The sequence below is a fragment of the Hyperoodon ampullatus genome (assembly GCF_949752795.1).
Source record: "Hyperoodon ampullatus genome assembly, chromosome: 17".
In the NCBI taxonomy this organism is placed as follows: domain Eukaryota; kingdom Metazoa; phylum Chordata; class Mammalia; order Artiodactyla; family Ziphiidae; genus Hyperoodon; species Hyperoodon ampullatus.
Window position 1 is genome coordinate 77,743,971 of NC_136930.1, and position 16,964 is coordinate 77,760,934.

Genomic DNA, 16,964 nt, shown 5'->3' on the forward strand with positions numbered 1-16,964 from the left:
CCGAGAAGGCTTCCAGCCCCCGAGGGGAGAGGCGGCCTCCCATGACCAACCGGGGAAGTGCGGGAGCGGGCGGGCGGGGCCTCCGCTCAGCTCAGGGCGTCGCCTGTTCTCCAAGGAAGAAGGAGACGCCTCCTCAGGGAAGCGCTGCTCCAGCTGCTCCACATGCGGCACCCAGAACCGGGAAGGAGCAGCAGGGACGCGGGGCTGGGACGGCTGCCGCGTGGGTCTGGAGGGAAGCCTCTGCCCGAGACACGGGCGCAGCTCACGCGCAACGAGAAGAGACGTCAGAAAACCGGAGCCACGTGGTCCTCTGACCGCCCAGCAAACCGCAGGCCCCCGACATGCCCTGCGCCGGGCTGCACGGCCGCCTCCTCAACTGTCTCCCTGTCCTTCCCGCTCCGTCTGGCTGAGGGAGCTGCTCTCACACCCGGCCCAGGTGGCACCGGGATGGCAGGGCCAGGGCAGTGCCGGGCCACCACAGAGCAGGGGGCATGTGCATCCCGCAGGGCCCAAGGCCGTGACGCGCAGCCAGCAGGAGCAGGACCCACTGCACGGGAAGAAACGCGTCCGGGGACCTGCTCTGCCCCGGAGCTGGGGGTGAGGCCCTGCCCGTCAGCCACCGCACCCCTTTAACAAGGAAAACATGGGAGGCCACAAAACACATCTGTGGACACCACCACACCGCTGGCCCCACGCAGGCTCAGATCCCTTCCCACGTCAACGAGCCCGGTCACCACGTGCAAGCTCAATCTCTCAACTGAGCAAACTGCCAAAGGCCCCTCGCACCTTCAAATCCCCCCACAATGCACACTAATACTGCTGGCCTGTGCTGGGGGCACCCAGGCCACCAGGGGCCTAGCACCTGGCCCGGCCCCCCTCGGCTGCAGGGGAGGTGCTTCCTCCAGCCTGGACACACGAGCTGACCAAGGGATGGCCCCTGCCCAGACCGACGGCTGCTGTGCCCAGGGTCCTGAGGGTCGTATCCAGAAACCCCAACGCCCTGCGAGGCCAACCCAGGGCCGAGGGAGGCGAGCCTCCTCCCTTCCCTTCAGCTGGCACCAGTCTTCCCCATGTGGCCTGGGAAACACTCCGATGTGTGGCCCAGAGCTCCCAGGGAGACCACATGCTGAAGAGCCCCCGAGGGGTCTGGGGCCACTTTGCCCCGGCGCTGGTGGCCCTGACGACCTCTCCTCACGTTCTACTGGCTGGGGCAGGGCCCTGCGTGCTGTGCACGTCCAGCTTGCTGCTTCCTGCTGAGCCAGACTCTCTTCCAGCTCACCGAAGAGCTGCCAGGAAAACCACCCCCGGGTCAGGAGACAGGGCCAGGCCTGAGGCAGGGGCCCTACCTGCAGTGGAGAAGGTGGCCATCCGCACCGTAATCCTGGTAAATCTCATAGTCCTTCTCAAGAAGACCTCCTGACGGCGAGGAACTGAAACGCAGCAAAATGAAAAGGAGACGTGAACAAAAGTGCAACCATTTAGAAACACGATACATCAAAAATAACACGCCTTTCACTTTTCAGAATGTGGGTGCTGTCCTTTTAGTTTCCCATCCACAGCTCCTGCCCACAAAGTCGTCCCCTTCATCTGGTCTGAGTATTTCTTGTGCCCTCACCACCCCTCCTCGGTGCCTGGAACGTGGCCCGGATTGAATGGACTGGAGGCCCACCGCCCTCCTACAGGACAGCCCACTATGGCCCAAGTCCACCTCAGAGCTGGGGCTCTGGCCGATGAGCTGCGGCTGGGCCTGGGCCGGGGCTGGAACCCGAGGCAGGTGAGGCAGACACACTTCTGCTCACACAGGGCTCACACTCCGGGTGCAGTCCACTGCAGAACGAACCAGAACCTCAGGCCACTGTAGGACCAGACCAGAAACAGCTCCAGGGATGGCTCTCGGGCGGGGTGCATCTGAGCTGTGGACAGGAAAGAGGGCCGGCAAGGGGGCCGCGCTGGGCATAGCCTGGGAACAGGAAGTGGCCACTGTGCTGAGACGCAGAGGGTGGTGAGGAAGGGGACACGGAGGGGCTCGGGCCAGGCCACCAGGCCCCATGGGCTGGCCAGGCCAGGAAGCCTGCACGCCCCTTCAGGTCAGGGGGCAGCTAACTACAGCCTGTGGGCCACGTCCAGCCTGCTGCCTGTTTTTGTATAGCAGGTGAGCTAAGAATGGTTTCTATATTAAAATTGTTTTGTGTGTGAAATGTGAAAACTACATGAGATTCAAATCCCAGTGTCCGTCAGGAACACGACGTGGGAACACAGTCCCATTCGCTCATCTGCAACCGTGACGTGTGTGGCCACGGCAGAGACCACAGGAGGTGCCTGCATCACTCAGCGTGGCGCAGGCCCAGTGATGCAGCTGCACCTCATCGGCCTGAGCGCCACACGCACGGCCGACCCCTGACATTTCACCGATGCTTTTGCCACCCCACCTACCCACAATGCCACACCATGAAGAGAGCGGGCCTGTACTGTGATGCCTTTCAGGCGCGGTGGCACGCGGGCTCTTGGCTGCTGGGTCGGTAGGACACACAGCCCTGCTGGAAGCACTGCAATGTCCCAATGTGCCCAACAGTCAGAGTTCGAAATGGAAATCTCATCGCAGCAGAACTGCTTCACAAAATGAAAATGAAAAGGACCCTTACACCAAGTAAGCTCCCAAGTGGCTCATTTGTTAGCCAAGCAAGGAAAGCAAGGAATGCTGTTCACCAATGATGAGTTTATTAAACTGTGTTGACTGCAGCAGCTAAAGTTATGTGTCCAGAGAAAAGAAACCTGCTTCAGACTATCAGCCTCTCGGCACGGACAGAGTCAAGGACAGTGAGAGCAGCACCTGCGGCCAAGGACCAGAGGGTCCCTGGGATCGTGACGGCCGCACGTTCCTGACACCGCTCTGCAGCTGCTACTTCACGCAAGCAGTCAACACTGAGTTTGAAGTGACTGAGGAATTGACGTCTATGAATCATCTCTGTGGAGCAATTGCAGCTGAAATTACTGCCAAAGAAGCTGAGAAAACACCGAATTCAGTCCAACCTGAAGTGGAATCTGCTAAGATGTGTTAACAACTGATCATGCTAAAACACGCGTGTCAGAAGAGGCTGAGCTGAGAACCCACAGGCCCGCACAGGTGGGTGTTCACGGGTGCGCACCGCGCCCCTCAGCGGCAGGTGCCCTGCAGGACGCACCAAACGCGTCACGAGTCACGAGACAGCAGCATCGGCCGCGAACGTCCTCTGCTCTCCTGGACTTTGCCATCACCAGTTCCATGGGTTTCTGTCAGAAACAGAAGCGAAACATCCCAACTTGACCTACTACACAACAGTTTAACAGCTTGAAAGGGGAAAGTTTTACTGCAGTTTTTAAAAAAACTCACGACCTAGACTGAAATCTTCTGTTTGAGAAAAACCTCTACTCGACCACTATCATCCAACATTGAATATGAGGGTTTCTTTCAGATTTGAGAATGTTTCTCAATGAATTCAACCTAAAATTACAAGGCAAACAGAGCTTATATGAGATACCGAGACTGCAGTAGAGTCATCTTGACGACAGTGAATGTCTGAGTCACAAATAATATCAGCAGCTGTTTTATCATCTCCTTCCCATGCCACAAAAATTAAAACAAGAAGCAAGATCTCCGTTCCCACACAGTTTCGCAGCAGATATATTTTCTGAGCTCAAACCACTGGTGACCCTCAGAGGTACTGCAGGTTTAGTCCCAGACCACTACAGTAAAGCCAGTCACATGAATGTTCTGCTATCTCAGTGCAAACAAAAGTTACGTTTAGGGGCTTCCCTGGTGGCACAGTGGTTGGGAGTCCGCCTGCCGATGCAGGGGACACAGGTTCGTGCCCCGGTCCGGGAAGATCCCACATGCCGTGGAGCGGCTGGGCCCGTGAGCCATGGCCACTGAGCCTGCGCGTCCGGAGCCTGTGCTCCGCAACGGGAGAGGCCACAAGTGAGAGGCCCGCGTACTGCAAAAAAAAAAAAAAAAAAAAAAAAAAAGTTATGTTTACACTATACTGTAGTCCACGCAATAGCCCCCTGGGTTTTCTGACGAATCTGAACTCTAGGACTTAGATGATGGAAGAAAAGCCCACAACTAGCTGAGATGCTCTTAAATACAAAGAGGAGACAGGGCCGCTTCCGAGCACACACGAGGCTCGGGTGGTGCCGCAAGAGCAGGCTGACGGCGCTGCAGGGAGAGAAGGGGGCGTGTGGCGCGGGCGGACCGGGAGGAGATGGAACGAGGATCCTTCTGGCCACACACGAAGGTGGCGCCAGGCCGACCTAGGCCTCCACGTGGAAGAGAAAACTATAAAGTTAACACAAGACATATAAGCAAGTACCTCTGGGCCTAGGCCAAGAAAGAACTTTCTAAGCAAAACATTAAAAACAAACCACGGGCTTCCCTGGTGGCGCAGTGGTTGAGAGTCCGCCTGCCAATGCAGGGGACACGGGTTCAAGCCCTGGTCCAGGAAGATCCCACATGCCGCGGAGCAACTAAGCCCGTGCGCCACAACTACTGAGCCTGCGCTCTAGAGCCCGCGAGCCACAACTACTGAGCCCGCACTCTAGAGCCCACGAGCCACAACTACTGAGCCGGCACTCTAGAGCCCACGAGCCACAACTACTGAGCCTGCACGCCTAGAGCCCACGAGCCACAAGTACTGAGCCTGCATACTGCAACTCTGAAGCCCGCGTGCCTAGAGCCCGTGCTCCGCAACAAGAGAAGCCACTGCAACAAGAAGCCCACGCACCGCAACGAAGAGTAGTCCCTGCTCACCTCGCCGCAACCTGAGAAACCCGTGCACAGCAACAAAGACCCAACGCAGCCAAAAATAAACAAACAAATTTATTATAAAAAAAAGAAAAAGAAAACAAACCATAAGGCGAAAATAATGGCAAATCTGGTTGCGTCACAATCAAGGACACCAGGGACCAGTCAGCAGGCATGCGGGGGCGCTGCTCTGAGGAGCGAGCCCTGGGGTCCATGAGGGCTCCTGCACACTGAACAGTCAGCCAGCAGCTCCAGAAGAAAGTGTGCAAAAGGCACAAGCAGCCGATTCACATCTGCGAGATTCTGCCTGACCAGATCTGCTGGGTAAGCCCGGTCCCGGGCCGCCCTGCCGGTCACTCACCCCAAACGCTCCCACCTGGGCCCCGGGCACAGAGGACGAGGTGCAGGGCTGCCCCGGGCTGCAGGGTGCGCGCAGCTTAAGAGCAGTGTCCTGCGGCGGGGAGCATAGCCCACAGCCCACAGCCCCCCGGGCACAGGAACACGCTGGGCGGTGGATGCCCGCATGGAGCAGTTTGGGGACGAGGCAGGAAGAAGGATGACAGGAAGAGCCTGGGCCTGGAGGATACGAGGATGGTAAACCACATCCTCTCGCCGTATCAGGGATCCCCAGGAAGCACCCCCGCAGCCATCCCGCCAGACCAAGGACAGGTGCTGGAACGGGTGAAGCATGACCCTAACCCTACAGGTTACTGATGAGAAACACACCTAAAGCACATGGGAAAGGACTGCCGTTCAGAGGCAAATACTAACCATGGGGAAACTGGCCGACGCTGGTTCCAACGTACACTTCAAGGCAAAAAACATCAGCAGGTAAACAACGTAACGACAAAGGAAAAATGCATCAGGACACCTAACTGCAAATCTATATACAGCCGATCCACAGCTTCCACATACAGGCAGCAGCAATGCGAGACAGGAAGGAGGGACAGACCAAATCCACCGTCTGGGGAGACTTTACCTCTCGGAATGGATAGATCGGGTAGACAAAAAATGAGTAAGAAACTCAACTGACACAATTAACAGATCGGACCTAACAAACACACAGAGAACCCTGGACCTAACAGAGAACAGAAATTTCTGAAGTAGTCCTGAAATCATTTATAAAAATTCAGGATTTAGGCTACAAAGCAAGTCTCAAAAAAAAAAAATCATGCTTTCTGGCCAAAATGAAATTAAGTTCACAATCAAGAACAAGAATGGAGAGTGACTTACAGTTTTGGAAATTAAGACGTTTTCTAAATTACAAATGTGTCAAAAAAGCAATCATAATGAAAAGCAGAAAATATTTAAAATTGAACAATGAAAATTCTACATACCAAGAGTCGTGTAATAAAACTAAAGTAGTAATGCTGAGGGAAGCGTGACTTCAAAAGTTCATTTCAGAAGAAACAGTGAAAATAGATGAGTTGAGTTTCCAACAGTAAGTTAGTAAAAGGCTGAAAAAAAAATGTCCAATAAATAGAAGAGCAGTGACACAGAAGAGGCTCTTGAGAGCCGGAGCGGGGTCTCTGAGAGGACTGAGCACGTGGAGACCCTCCAGGAACCTGCACAAGGCCCGGCAGCAGGAGCAAAGGGCCTGTGTGGACAGACGTCCACGAAGGAAGGGGCACCAGGGCAGCCTAGGCCAGTGTGTCTGTGACTTAGGTCAGCAGGCCTCCATAAACTAGGATTTCAGACAGTAAATGCCTGGACATTCCTGCAAGCAGTAAAGAAAAGGAATCCACACAGGTCACAGGCCTGGCTGGTGAGCAAGTGCTCTTTGCCAGACACTCTAGGAACAGACAGTGTTTCAGAGGAAACACTCCCACTGTTGATAAAAAACCAGGACACACAGAACAAGGAGAAAAGTATAGGCCATTTTCACTTATCAACATGGAAAAAAAAGCCTAAATAAAATATCCGCAACCTGAATCTATTTGAAAAATTACACAGAGTATCCCAGGAACACATGAAATAGATGATTGTTTAAAAATGCTGATTGTAGTAGTGCCTGGGGCTGCTGAAACCAGCACCACAAAGTGGGCATCTTAGAAGAACAGACATTCACTCTCTCACGGTCCTGGAGGCTGGGAGCCCAGGATCAAGGTGCCAACAGGGCCGGCGCCTCCTGGATGCTTGGAGGTAATCTGTCCAGGCCCCCATCCAGCTTCCGGTGGGGCCAGCCATCCTTGGCGTCCCTCGGCTTGCGGCCACAGGGCTCCAGCCTCTGCCTCGGCCGTCAGGGTACTGTCCTGTGCATCTGTCTTCTTGCAAGGACGCCAGTCCTGCGGGACTAGGGCCCTGCCCACTCAGGGTGGCCCCATCTCAGCTTAACTTATGATGTCTGCAGCAGCCCTATTTCTCAGTAAGGCCACATTCACAGGTGCTGAGAATTAGGACTTCAGCATATCTTCTGGGGGACAAAATTCAACCCACAATAGACTAAGAAAATGTACTGGCTAAGGTTCCGCATCCATTCATGCTAAAAAGCCTAATAATAGAAAGGGATGCGGGGCTTCCCTGGTGGCACAGTGGTTGAGAGTCCGCCTGCCGATGCAGGGGACACGGGTTCGTGCCCCGGTCCGGGAAAATCCCACATGCCGCAGAGCGGCTGGGCCCATGAGCCACGGCCACTGGGCCTGCGCGTCCGGAGCCTGTGCTCCGCAACGGGAGAGGCCACAACAGTGAGAGGCCTGCGTACCGCAAAAAAAACAAAAAAAAACCCAAAACAAACAAACAAAAAAATAGAAAGGGATGCGGCAGCCCGATGGACAGTGTCACAGTGTCACACGGACAACAGGCCAGCAGCCTGAGCACAGGGACAAGCCCTCCCTGGTTCATCCTCACTGTGAAAGTGCTGACCAGCCTGGGACAGCTGGCCGGCGTCACCGCCAACCCAGGAGACAGACGGTGAAGTCTACTGAAACTAACAAGAGCTCAACAAAAGTGTGAAAACAGGACAAATAAAGATTCACGTCTGTAAACCAGTAACGATCACATGACTTTATACGGTACCTAAAAATAAACCTTAAAAAAACATGCAAGTCCTTGTGCAAAAAAGTGTAAAATGCACCACCTTCATCTATGGGATAAGGTGACATAATCAAGGTGCCTACTCCCCACAGATCCAACACAATTCTAACCCATGTCCGAACAGGGCTTCTTGTGGGAACCCGATCCCAAGCCGACCCCATGATCCGAGTCACCACGCTGCATCCAGGACACTTTTGGAAAGAAGACACTCCCACCCACAGAGAGCGGGCATGGGTGCTGGACACGGTGGTCAACAGAATCCTAGAGTCCAGTCCCTTCACCTGACTGCAGGATGAGCCAGCACCCATCACAACCCAAGGCAAACGGGAGGGTATCTGAGCCCAAACGCTGTCGGATCTGCTGGACAGGAGGAAGCAGCCAGCCTGAGCTCCATGAGGACACCAGAAGGGCCGAAGGCTGCTTTTAACTCGTTTGCTTCCTCCTTGGGGTTCATCCCGGGCTCCGGCTCCTGAGGACAACTCCCAAACTGCCTATCAGCCCACTCAGGCCCACCTGCCCAGGCCTCAGGCTCTGGCCCGAGCCCAGTGTGTGTCCAGCACCCACGCTGACCTGCCCCCACGCGTGTCCGGCTCCCCATGCTGTGCAGCAGCAGCACAGCCAGTCTCGAGTCCCAGAGCATCCGACCCTGCCCGTCTGCCCCCCGCACCCTCAGCACACGACGCCGCCGTCCCTGGCCTGGCACGTCATTCTCCAAGGAGCAAATGGACCCACCGTGTAAGTCGGCTTTCGACTGCTTTGTGATTTCCACTGTCCCCAAGTGAAACCCAGCCTGCCCGGCCCCTTTCCCACCACCCTGTCCCTGCCCAGCCTCCAATTCCAGATCCCCCCTGGTTTCTTTCTGGTAACTTCCAGCCTGTTTGGTTTTCTCCAGGCACATGTCATCCAGCCATTCCTTCTGGACTTGGTCCCTTGAGTGCTGGACCCTGGGGTCGACTCTGGTGCCTGGGACAGGGTCTGCTCAGTGCCAGCTCTGGGGTACAGGCACTCAGGGTGCAGCCTCTGGGGAATGGATACTTGGGGTTCAGGCCCTGGGGTATGGGCACTCGGGGTGGGCCACGAGAACTGGGGGAGACGTCCAGATGTGCGAGGCCAGCAGGAGGTGGGAGCCCTCACTGTTCGCCAGTCCCGGAGGGAAAACGGTCACCTCTGCACACAGCCACGGCGGCCGCGGGACAGGGCAGACACTTCCTGGGCTCTGCGTCGCTGCCGACCACCTCAGTCCTTCCTTTGTAAAACGGGGGGGAACCCCTCTCCTCCCTCCCAAGATGCGGGCGAGATCTGTCAAGCTTGGGCAGGGGTGCTCGGTGACAGATGGTACGGATCCCCACGGATCTGCGTCCCGGGAACGACAGGCTGGTCGGCCTCGGGGAGGCACCCCCTCCTCACACGTACTCTGCGGGGCCGGCTCTGGGGGCCCGAAGCCACGCTCGCACTTCCCCCAGCGGAAAGAACCAAGCAATTTTACAAGTAGCCAGGAAACCTCCAGCCCCAGGCAACAGGTCCGGAGAGCAGAGAACAGCCTCGCTGCCGGGCTCCGCCGCCGGCGGGGACGGGGAGCGCGGCCCTTCCTCCCCGCACAGGGTCCCACCCCGAGGAGGCAGGCTGCTGCAGCCCCCGCGGCCCCCGCACCCCCTGCGCCCGGCCCGGCCTCACCTGCCGCTCTCCTCCTTCACCGCCCCGAGCACGGCCTGCCGGCTGGCTCGCCCCACAGTCTCCTGCACCTTGTCGCCGGCGTCCAGCTCGGGCTCCAGGGACGAGCTGGTGCTGCCGTCATGGCTGACGCTGCTGCCCCTCCCAGGGCTGTTCTCAGCCGAGGCTCTGGGGGACTCGGTGTTCTGCTTCAGGGTCTGCAGCTTGGCCAGGGGGATGATGTCGCAGTCCTGCGGCCGGTGCCACACCGTGCGCTGCGTGGTGGCGTTGTAGTAGTAGAAGCGCGACGTGTTGGGGTCGAAGAGCTCCCACCACTGGTTCTCGCTGGTGCGCTTGATGCGCACGCCGGCCGGCGGATCCCACACGCACTCGCCCGTGACCAGGTTGGCGTACATGCGCTCGCGCGTGCGCGGCTCGATGATCTCCACCCACTCCAGCCTGGGGAGAGGGACGGCAGCGTTAGGGTGCGGATATCCTGCCCATCGGGCCACCCGCCCTGCGTCCCGTGTCTGCAGAATGGCTCATCCAGCACCAGACCCGTCCTCGTATCTGCCAGCCTCAAAAGCAAGAAATCTTGTCACTTATAAAACCGACGCATACCTAAATTCCATCCACTTCTGATTTTCTATATGCTCATTAGGGCCCAGCCCTGGAAGTGGTGGGGATCTTCCAACTGGCCCCTCTCTGCTGGTCCCACATTAGGGATGCCCTGGGTTCTGGCTCCCTGTCCTCAGAGGCCCTGGACCACGTGCACTGCACACACTCCTCCCAGCCAGGGGCCAGGTCCCTACAGGATGCCCTGGCTGCTCTTAGCAGCAGCCACTGCAGGCCACCACCACCCATCCACCTGCAGCAGAAGCGGACTCCACCATCACTGTGACGCCCCAGTCAAAAGCGGAGATGGTTCCCCCCCAGAGGCCCCCCGAGCACCCCCCACCCCAAGGAGAGGACTTCCATCCACGTAAGGCCTTTTTTTTTAAGAGTGTAAATTAAAGCTATTCAGAACAAGGCAATTATAATGCCGATGTGCTTGATATCAGGGTGTGCTCCAGCTGACAAGGAGCATTTTTTTTTTTTTTTTTTTTTTTGCAGTACGCGGGTCTCTCACTGTTGTGGCCTCTCCCGTTGTGGAGCACAGGCTCCGGACGCGCAGGCTCAGTGGCCATGGCTCACGGGCCCAGCCGCTCCACGGCATGTGGGATCTTCCCGGACCGGGTAACGAACCAGCGTCCCCTGCATCGGCAGGCGGACTCTCAACCACTGCGCCACCAGGGAAGCCCGACAAGGAGCATCTTTTATTCTGCTTCCAAGTTTCAGCAAACAACAATCTTTTAAATGCCATGGACTGCTCTGCAGTGTGGATGCACCGTGTCCACTGTTCCTGGACTCTGTGATGGGCCTGGTCCTCACCACCACTGGGATGGTCAGGAGCTTCCAGGGGTTCGGAGAGAAGGGGAGGCACCCTGCTCCTTGAGTGTTTCACTTGGGAGCATGGGTGGGCTTTGGCAGAGGGCTGAGGGGGCAGCCCTTCTCTGAGGACCTCAGAGAACCTTCTCTGAGGACCTCATCCTTCTACGGGGACCTCATCCCTACACTTTGAGGCCAGACGTGCTCGGGGTGGGGAGGAGAGAAGGCACAGTCCTGCAGGCGATGAGCCCGATCACTTAGTATACACACACACACACACACACACACACACACACCCCACCCCCACCCCCACCGCCCCTGCCCCGCAGCAGCCCTGCAGGTCTGGGTCCACAGTCATTTCTGGAAGCCGGCTGAGCCAAGGCAGGTTAGCATGGTGGGCAGGGCACAGCAGCTGGATAGTGTGGAGCCACAGAGAGGGCAGGAGATGAGAAGGGAGCAGGAAAGAGGGAGAGCCCCGAGGATCCTCAGGGCTGGAGGATGAAATGCGAAGTGGGACCGGCCTGTGGGGCTTGGCCACGTCTGAGCGGCCTCCCCCGCCCCGGTCATCCAGCCAGCGAGCCCCCTCTCTCTCCGAGCTGCACCCCTCCCGTCTCCCTCCACCTGCGGTCGGTCACACTGGGCAGCTCTCGGTGGGGGAGGGCGCTGGGGCTCCGTGCTTGCCCACGTGGGACCACTGCCTAACCTGTCATCCTGTAGAGGGGGGAACAGGGCTGGGTGGGCATCCCGGGACCAGACGGCTCGAGGGACAGAGGCCGTGAGACGGTGTCCTAGACGTAGAGGACAGGAGGCAGACCTGCCAGCCGTGCTGTAGGGCTGCAGCATCTCTGGGCTCCTCAGGCCTCACGTGGCCGCTGATCATAGCAACCCTGCAAGGCCAGCTTCTGCAGAAGGTGGGGCTGGAGCCCTGGCGTGTGCCCGCTGTCATCATCTGTCCCCAGACGCCCCTCCTGGGCCCAGCCTTCGCCGCCATCAACCTGCTGCTGGCGCCAAAATCTGCTCCCCAGCCACCTCGCGGCACTGAGTGGACCAGCCCCTGCCCTGCTTCTCTGCCTGGTGGGAGTGTGTGGCCCTCTCACCCCCTCCTGTCCTCTCGCCCCCTCCTGCCTGGATCCCCACGGCTGCCAGCTGGCCATTGTCCACACAGAAGACGGAGCAAACGTCTAACTTTGGGAACTGGGTACTTTTTGTGTGTGTGTGTGTGGTACGCGGGCCTCTCACTGCTGTGGCCTCTCCCGTTGCGGAGCACAGGCTCCGGACGCGCAGACTCAGCGGCCATGGCTCACGGGCCCCGCCGCTCCGCGGCATGTGGGATCCTCCCAGACCAGGGCACGAACCCGTGTCCCCTGCATCGGCAGGCGGACTCTCAACCACTGCGCCACCAGGGAAGCCCGGGAACTGGGTACTTTTAACCAGGAAGCTGAGGCCGCCTGCACTGCCCTAGGATGGAAGGCACCGCCAGCGCAGCTCAGCAGGCGCCCCGCATTCAGCCAGAGGATACAGGTGCCACCAGGCTTGGAGGCTGGTGGGCACTGCCCGAGGGCGCCCCCCACCCAGGGATGAAGGCGCCTGGAGACCAGGCCAGGAGCTGGGGGTCTTGCTCCCGTGAGGAAGGAAGCCCCAAGGTTCCAAGATTGCCCTCAGCTGACCGCCTGCTCTCCCCTCGGGCCGCGGCATGGGATCGGCTGGGACAAAAGGCAGACGCTACCCAAGGAAGGGCTGACCCAGCAGAGATGCTCAGAAAGCACTGGACCGAACACTCTGAGCCCCAGGGAAGCAATAACAATGCTTATTTTTGCTCTAAATACACTTTCAAATGAATTTAACGGCGATGATTCTCTCTGAATAAAGAACAGCATTTGTTCCCTTCTCAGCGCATCCCTGTGTGCAGGTGGGCAGGACCCCCCCTTTTCAGGAGAATGTCCTGGGCGCTCCCTACGGCACTGAGCCAAGTCCCCCGGGGACCCAGGGGCAGAGAATGTGCTGGAACCTGGAGCCTGGGGAGGGCCGGGAGCCCACACCTAGCACCCAGTCAGTGGGGGCTGCAGAGCCTAAGGATGCTTGGTCCCCGGGCGCGTGATGGAGGAATGGTGCTGAAACCACTCTGGGGCTTCCCTGCCAGTAGGAAGGGTCGGGACCTGTGGGTGACAGACTGATCACAGTGACCCACCCACACCATCGGAATGCAGTTCGAGGGAGATGTATTTGGCGACGATGTCTAACAGGAATTGGGTAGGAAAGAATGAGCCATTTGGGGAAAGAGCCGGAAGATTCAAGATGACAGCGGTTTCCTGGGTGTGACACCGGCCGCGGCCTCTCCCCGTGTGCCGGGCACGCTGCGCGACGACCTGCCTCTTTCCTCCAAGTCGTGGAGATGTTTGCTCGCAGACAATGGCCTGTTCAAATACTTACTTCCCGGAAGAGCCTCACGAGTGCCAAGTATGTCCCAGGCAATCTGCCAGGGGAAAGGGAGGCGAGTGTGACCAAGCACGGCCCCTGCACTGGGGATCCTGCAACAGGAGGGGCAGGACCGCTGACCAGGGAAGGGGCAGCCTCTCCAGCAGACGGTGCTGGGAGCTGAGGCCTCCGGGCAGGAGGGGGACGCCGGCCCCTAGCTCGCGCCACACACAGGAAGCTCACCCCTAGCAGTGACTAAGAACCCAGAGGCACTAAAAAAAGATCAGTAAATTGTAAAGTAAAAAAGAGTTGGTTTCTTTGGACACATCTGGTGAGAATATTAAATATTTGCAATATAAATTACAGATAAAAGGTTCATATACTTAATACATAAATTTTAACAAGAAAAAAACAAATATACTATAGGAAAATGGGCAAAAGATAAGAATAGACAATTGTTAAAGTGTGAAATGTCCCACTTCACCTGGCATCAGACATAAAACCCACGCCACACTGAGGCCCCCGGCCCCCGGGCACCACATCCAGGCCCGAGCTTCGTCCTGCGGGAGGCTGTGGGCAGACGGGGGCAGCATGCGGGGCCCCATGGAGGGCACGTGAGGGCACAACATCTCCAGCCCAGCAACCCCTACTCCAATTTCCCTGAAGACACACCACCAAGAAAACAAAATGACACAAGCACCAGGCTGTCACTGCAGCATCACTCCTAACTGCACACTAACTGGAAGCACGTACACTGAACATGGGACTGGTGGGCCACCACACCCAGGAGGCTGCAAAGGGGGCCACCTCTGGGGCCCGAGGTCCAGGGCACCCTTCCAAACAGAAACATAGGAGATAAACCAGAAAACCTCCTGCAAGAGGTAGGTGGGGGCACGGAGAAGGTCTGGGGGGTCCTTCTCTGAATATAAATACCTTTTGAATAGTTTTGTCTTTTGAAAGCATGTTAAGGGTCTACATGTTCAAAAAACAAAATTAGGGACTTCCCTGGCAGTCCAGGGGTTAAGACTCAGTGCTTGCACTGCCGGGGGCCCAGGTTCAATCCCTGGTTGGGGAACTAAGATCCCATAAGCCGAGTGGGCACAGCCAAAAACACCAAACCAAAACAAACCAAAACAAAATTAAATCAATAGGAATGGAAAGGGAGAGGAAAAAACCCTCAAACTGAAACAAATGGACGCAACTGTGTTTTGATGAACATCATAACCACAAGAGGGAAAAGAAAGCTAACCCAGCGTGCACACAGGACCAGGCTCCATTCCTGCTCCTGGGTGGAGGGTGCGTGTGGGCGTGCAAGTAAGTCCTGAACGTTTTTCTAGTATGCGTATGTATACACACACACACACACACACACACACACACACACACACACAACTCTGTAGCAGAATGGGCAAGCGACTTTGAAACCATCTTGGACATATTGTCAGCTGAACAAACGAGTCGCTGCCCTGCGGCTCTTGGAAACAGGGCTCTCCTGGAGGAGGAGAGGACTGTGGTACAGAAGGCGGCAAGAAGAAGCCCCAGAAAAGGGCTGGGACCGGAGATGTCCACGCAAACTCAGCATTTCTAGTCCTTCTGCTTAAAGGGTCAAGAAACACACACGTCGCAGGAGCCACGAGCACACGCGCTGGTCCTTAGGCCCTAGTCTTCCCTTGGGGAACAGGGCCCCTCAGAGAAACAGCTGACGGGGGTAAGGGGGAGGCAGCACGGGATGCACCTGGAGCCCGGGGAAGCCACCAGGAGTCACAGGGGCCAGCCTGCAGGAGTCTCACCGGCCCATGTGGTACAGCAGAGCTCCAAGTCATTAAGTGCGGGATGAACGACAAACCACGTAAAGCAGAACGGAAGTTGTGATTCCACAAGTGAGCACGGCGATGGGGAGGAGGGGCTCTTGCTCCCGAGGGACGGGGGGCACCGGCCGGCCGGTGTGGACCGGGTGCCGTGGCTGGGAAGCCACCCAGCTCCGCACCCACCCCAGGAAGGCCCAGGTCAAGGAAGAAACGGTGGAAGCCCCGAAACTGGCGAGGAGCACGGCAGCGAGGCCAACAGCCGTTGTCCCGAGAGCAGGTGGGCAGCAGGTGGGCAGCAGTGGCCGTGAACCTGCAGAAGGACGCACTCTGCTCAGAAATCATCAGAAAAACCAAACCGAGTGCTCCATCTTAACAAGGGGGACTTCCCTGGAAAAGTGTCTATGTCACAAAAGGCAGAGAAAGGAGGTGGAAATCTTCCAGCTTACAAAACACAAAGGAGACGTGCAGCAGACTCGGGGTGAGCGGTGCTGGAGGGGCCGGAAGCGCCACGAAGGACGGCAGGGAGCCAGCGGCCGAAGCCGGACCAGGTGGCACAGGAGGCGGGTGCTTCTCCTCGCACAGATTTACGCACGGCGCCTCCTGTCCTGGGAGATGTGAGCAAACACGGGGCTGGATGTGTGTGTCCCCCCAGATGACTCAGAACAGTGCTGTTTGTGGAAGGAGCAGCGGCCGCACGGCGGCACAGAGCCTGAATCTGGGTAAGGGGACCTGATGCTCAGAGCACTCCTCCTGTTCGTGCAACTTGTGGAATTATTCCCAAATAAAGCCATAAATTAGAAAAACGCAAGTGATCATCTGTGGCCGCCTGCCTCGGCGCAGATGCCCAGAGGGCGCCTAAGGGGCTGGGCCCAGCTGAGGGCTGGCAGGGCATCCACTGCCCGAGGAGAAGCCCTCCCTGCTCTGCAGCCCATTGGCGACAGGAGGTGGGGCTCCCCGGGGATGCCAGACTCAGAAGGCAGCACACAGTTCCTCGTGGAGGAGAGTGGGGCCAGGCCGCGTAAGCAGGCAGGACAGCACTGACAGGCCGAGGAAAAGTCTCCTGCTTCGCTGGCCCCCGGTGAGTCAGCCTCCTTACCTCGTGCTAGATCCTGAAATCCGAGACTCCTGCAGGCCAGCATGATGGCTCTCGCATTCGTAGTCCTGTGTCTGGGACATCGCAGCCTTCTCCTGAGGACCCAGGTGGACGGATGTCAGCAGGTCGGTGGGATGCCCTCAGCATCAGTCGGGAAGGCACCGCCCTGAGAGAGAGCAGAAGCCACATTATTACGCCTTTGGGTTTGGGGAAACAGTAACTCCCAGCCTAGCCCCTCATGGCCCAGGTCACCGGCGAGAATGAGGCACACTCATGCCTCAGCTGGTTTCTGAGCTTCCTGCGCCCAACCCTGAACCCCAGCCGGGATCCAGCCCCTGCCCAGCCTCCGCGGAGGGCATCCAGACCCCCTCGCCAGCTGGCCCTAGGCAAGCTGCCTGCCCCCTCTGAGAGCAGTGTTCTTGCCTGGTAAACAGGGACAGCACTACCCACCTGGTGCTACCGTGTCCACAAGTGAGAGGCACATGGCACGCCCTCGACTGGGCAACACTCAAGGGTGACGACCTATGCACACGCAAGGCCCCCAGATTTAGGACAGAGGGGGCTGTTCAAAAACAGTGCTGCATTGACACGATTTACACATGGGAAACAATGAACGTTGACCCCTACCTCATCCAATACATTAAACTCAATTCTAGGTAAACCGATGCTCTGAACATTAAAAGTAAGACAGTAAGACTTTTAGAAAAAATGGAGAAAATCTTTGTGGTTTTAGAGTAGGTGCACATAATCAGACACAAAA

At 57.5% G+C, this 16,964-nt stretch overlaps 1 protein-coding gene across 2 annotated transcripts in view; it reads right to left on the minus strand.

The window, feature by feature from the left end:
• Window positions 1-16,358, minus strand: part of ARHGAP39 (Rho GTPase activating protein 39) — a gene marked incomplete at both ends in the record, with an annotated part of 39,210 nt that extends 22,852 nt beyond the window's left edge. Inside the window, 3 exons of one of the 2 annotated variants that reach the window (XM_079722357.1) lie at window positions 1,347-1,430; window positions 9,485-9,919; window positions 16,208-16,358. In XM_079722357.1, the coding sequence (XP_079578483.1) occupies window positions 1,347-1,430; window positions 9,485-9,919; window positions 16,208-16,287 (599 nt within the window). The remainder of the gene's footprint in view (window positions 1-1,346; window positions 1,431-9,484; window positions 9,920-16,207) is intronic. The other variant, XM_079722356.1, reaches the window with a different exon arrangement.
• Window positions 16,359-16,964: the final 606 nt, after the last annotated feature.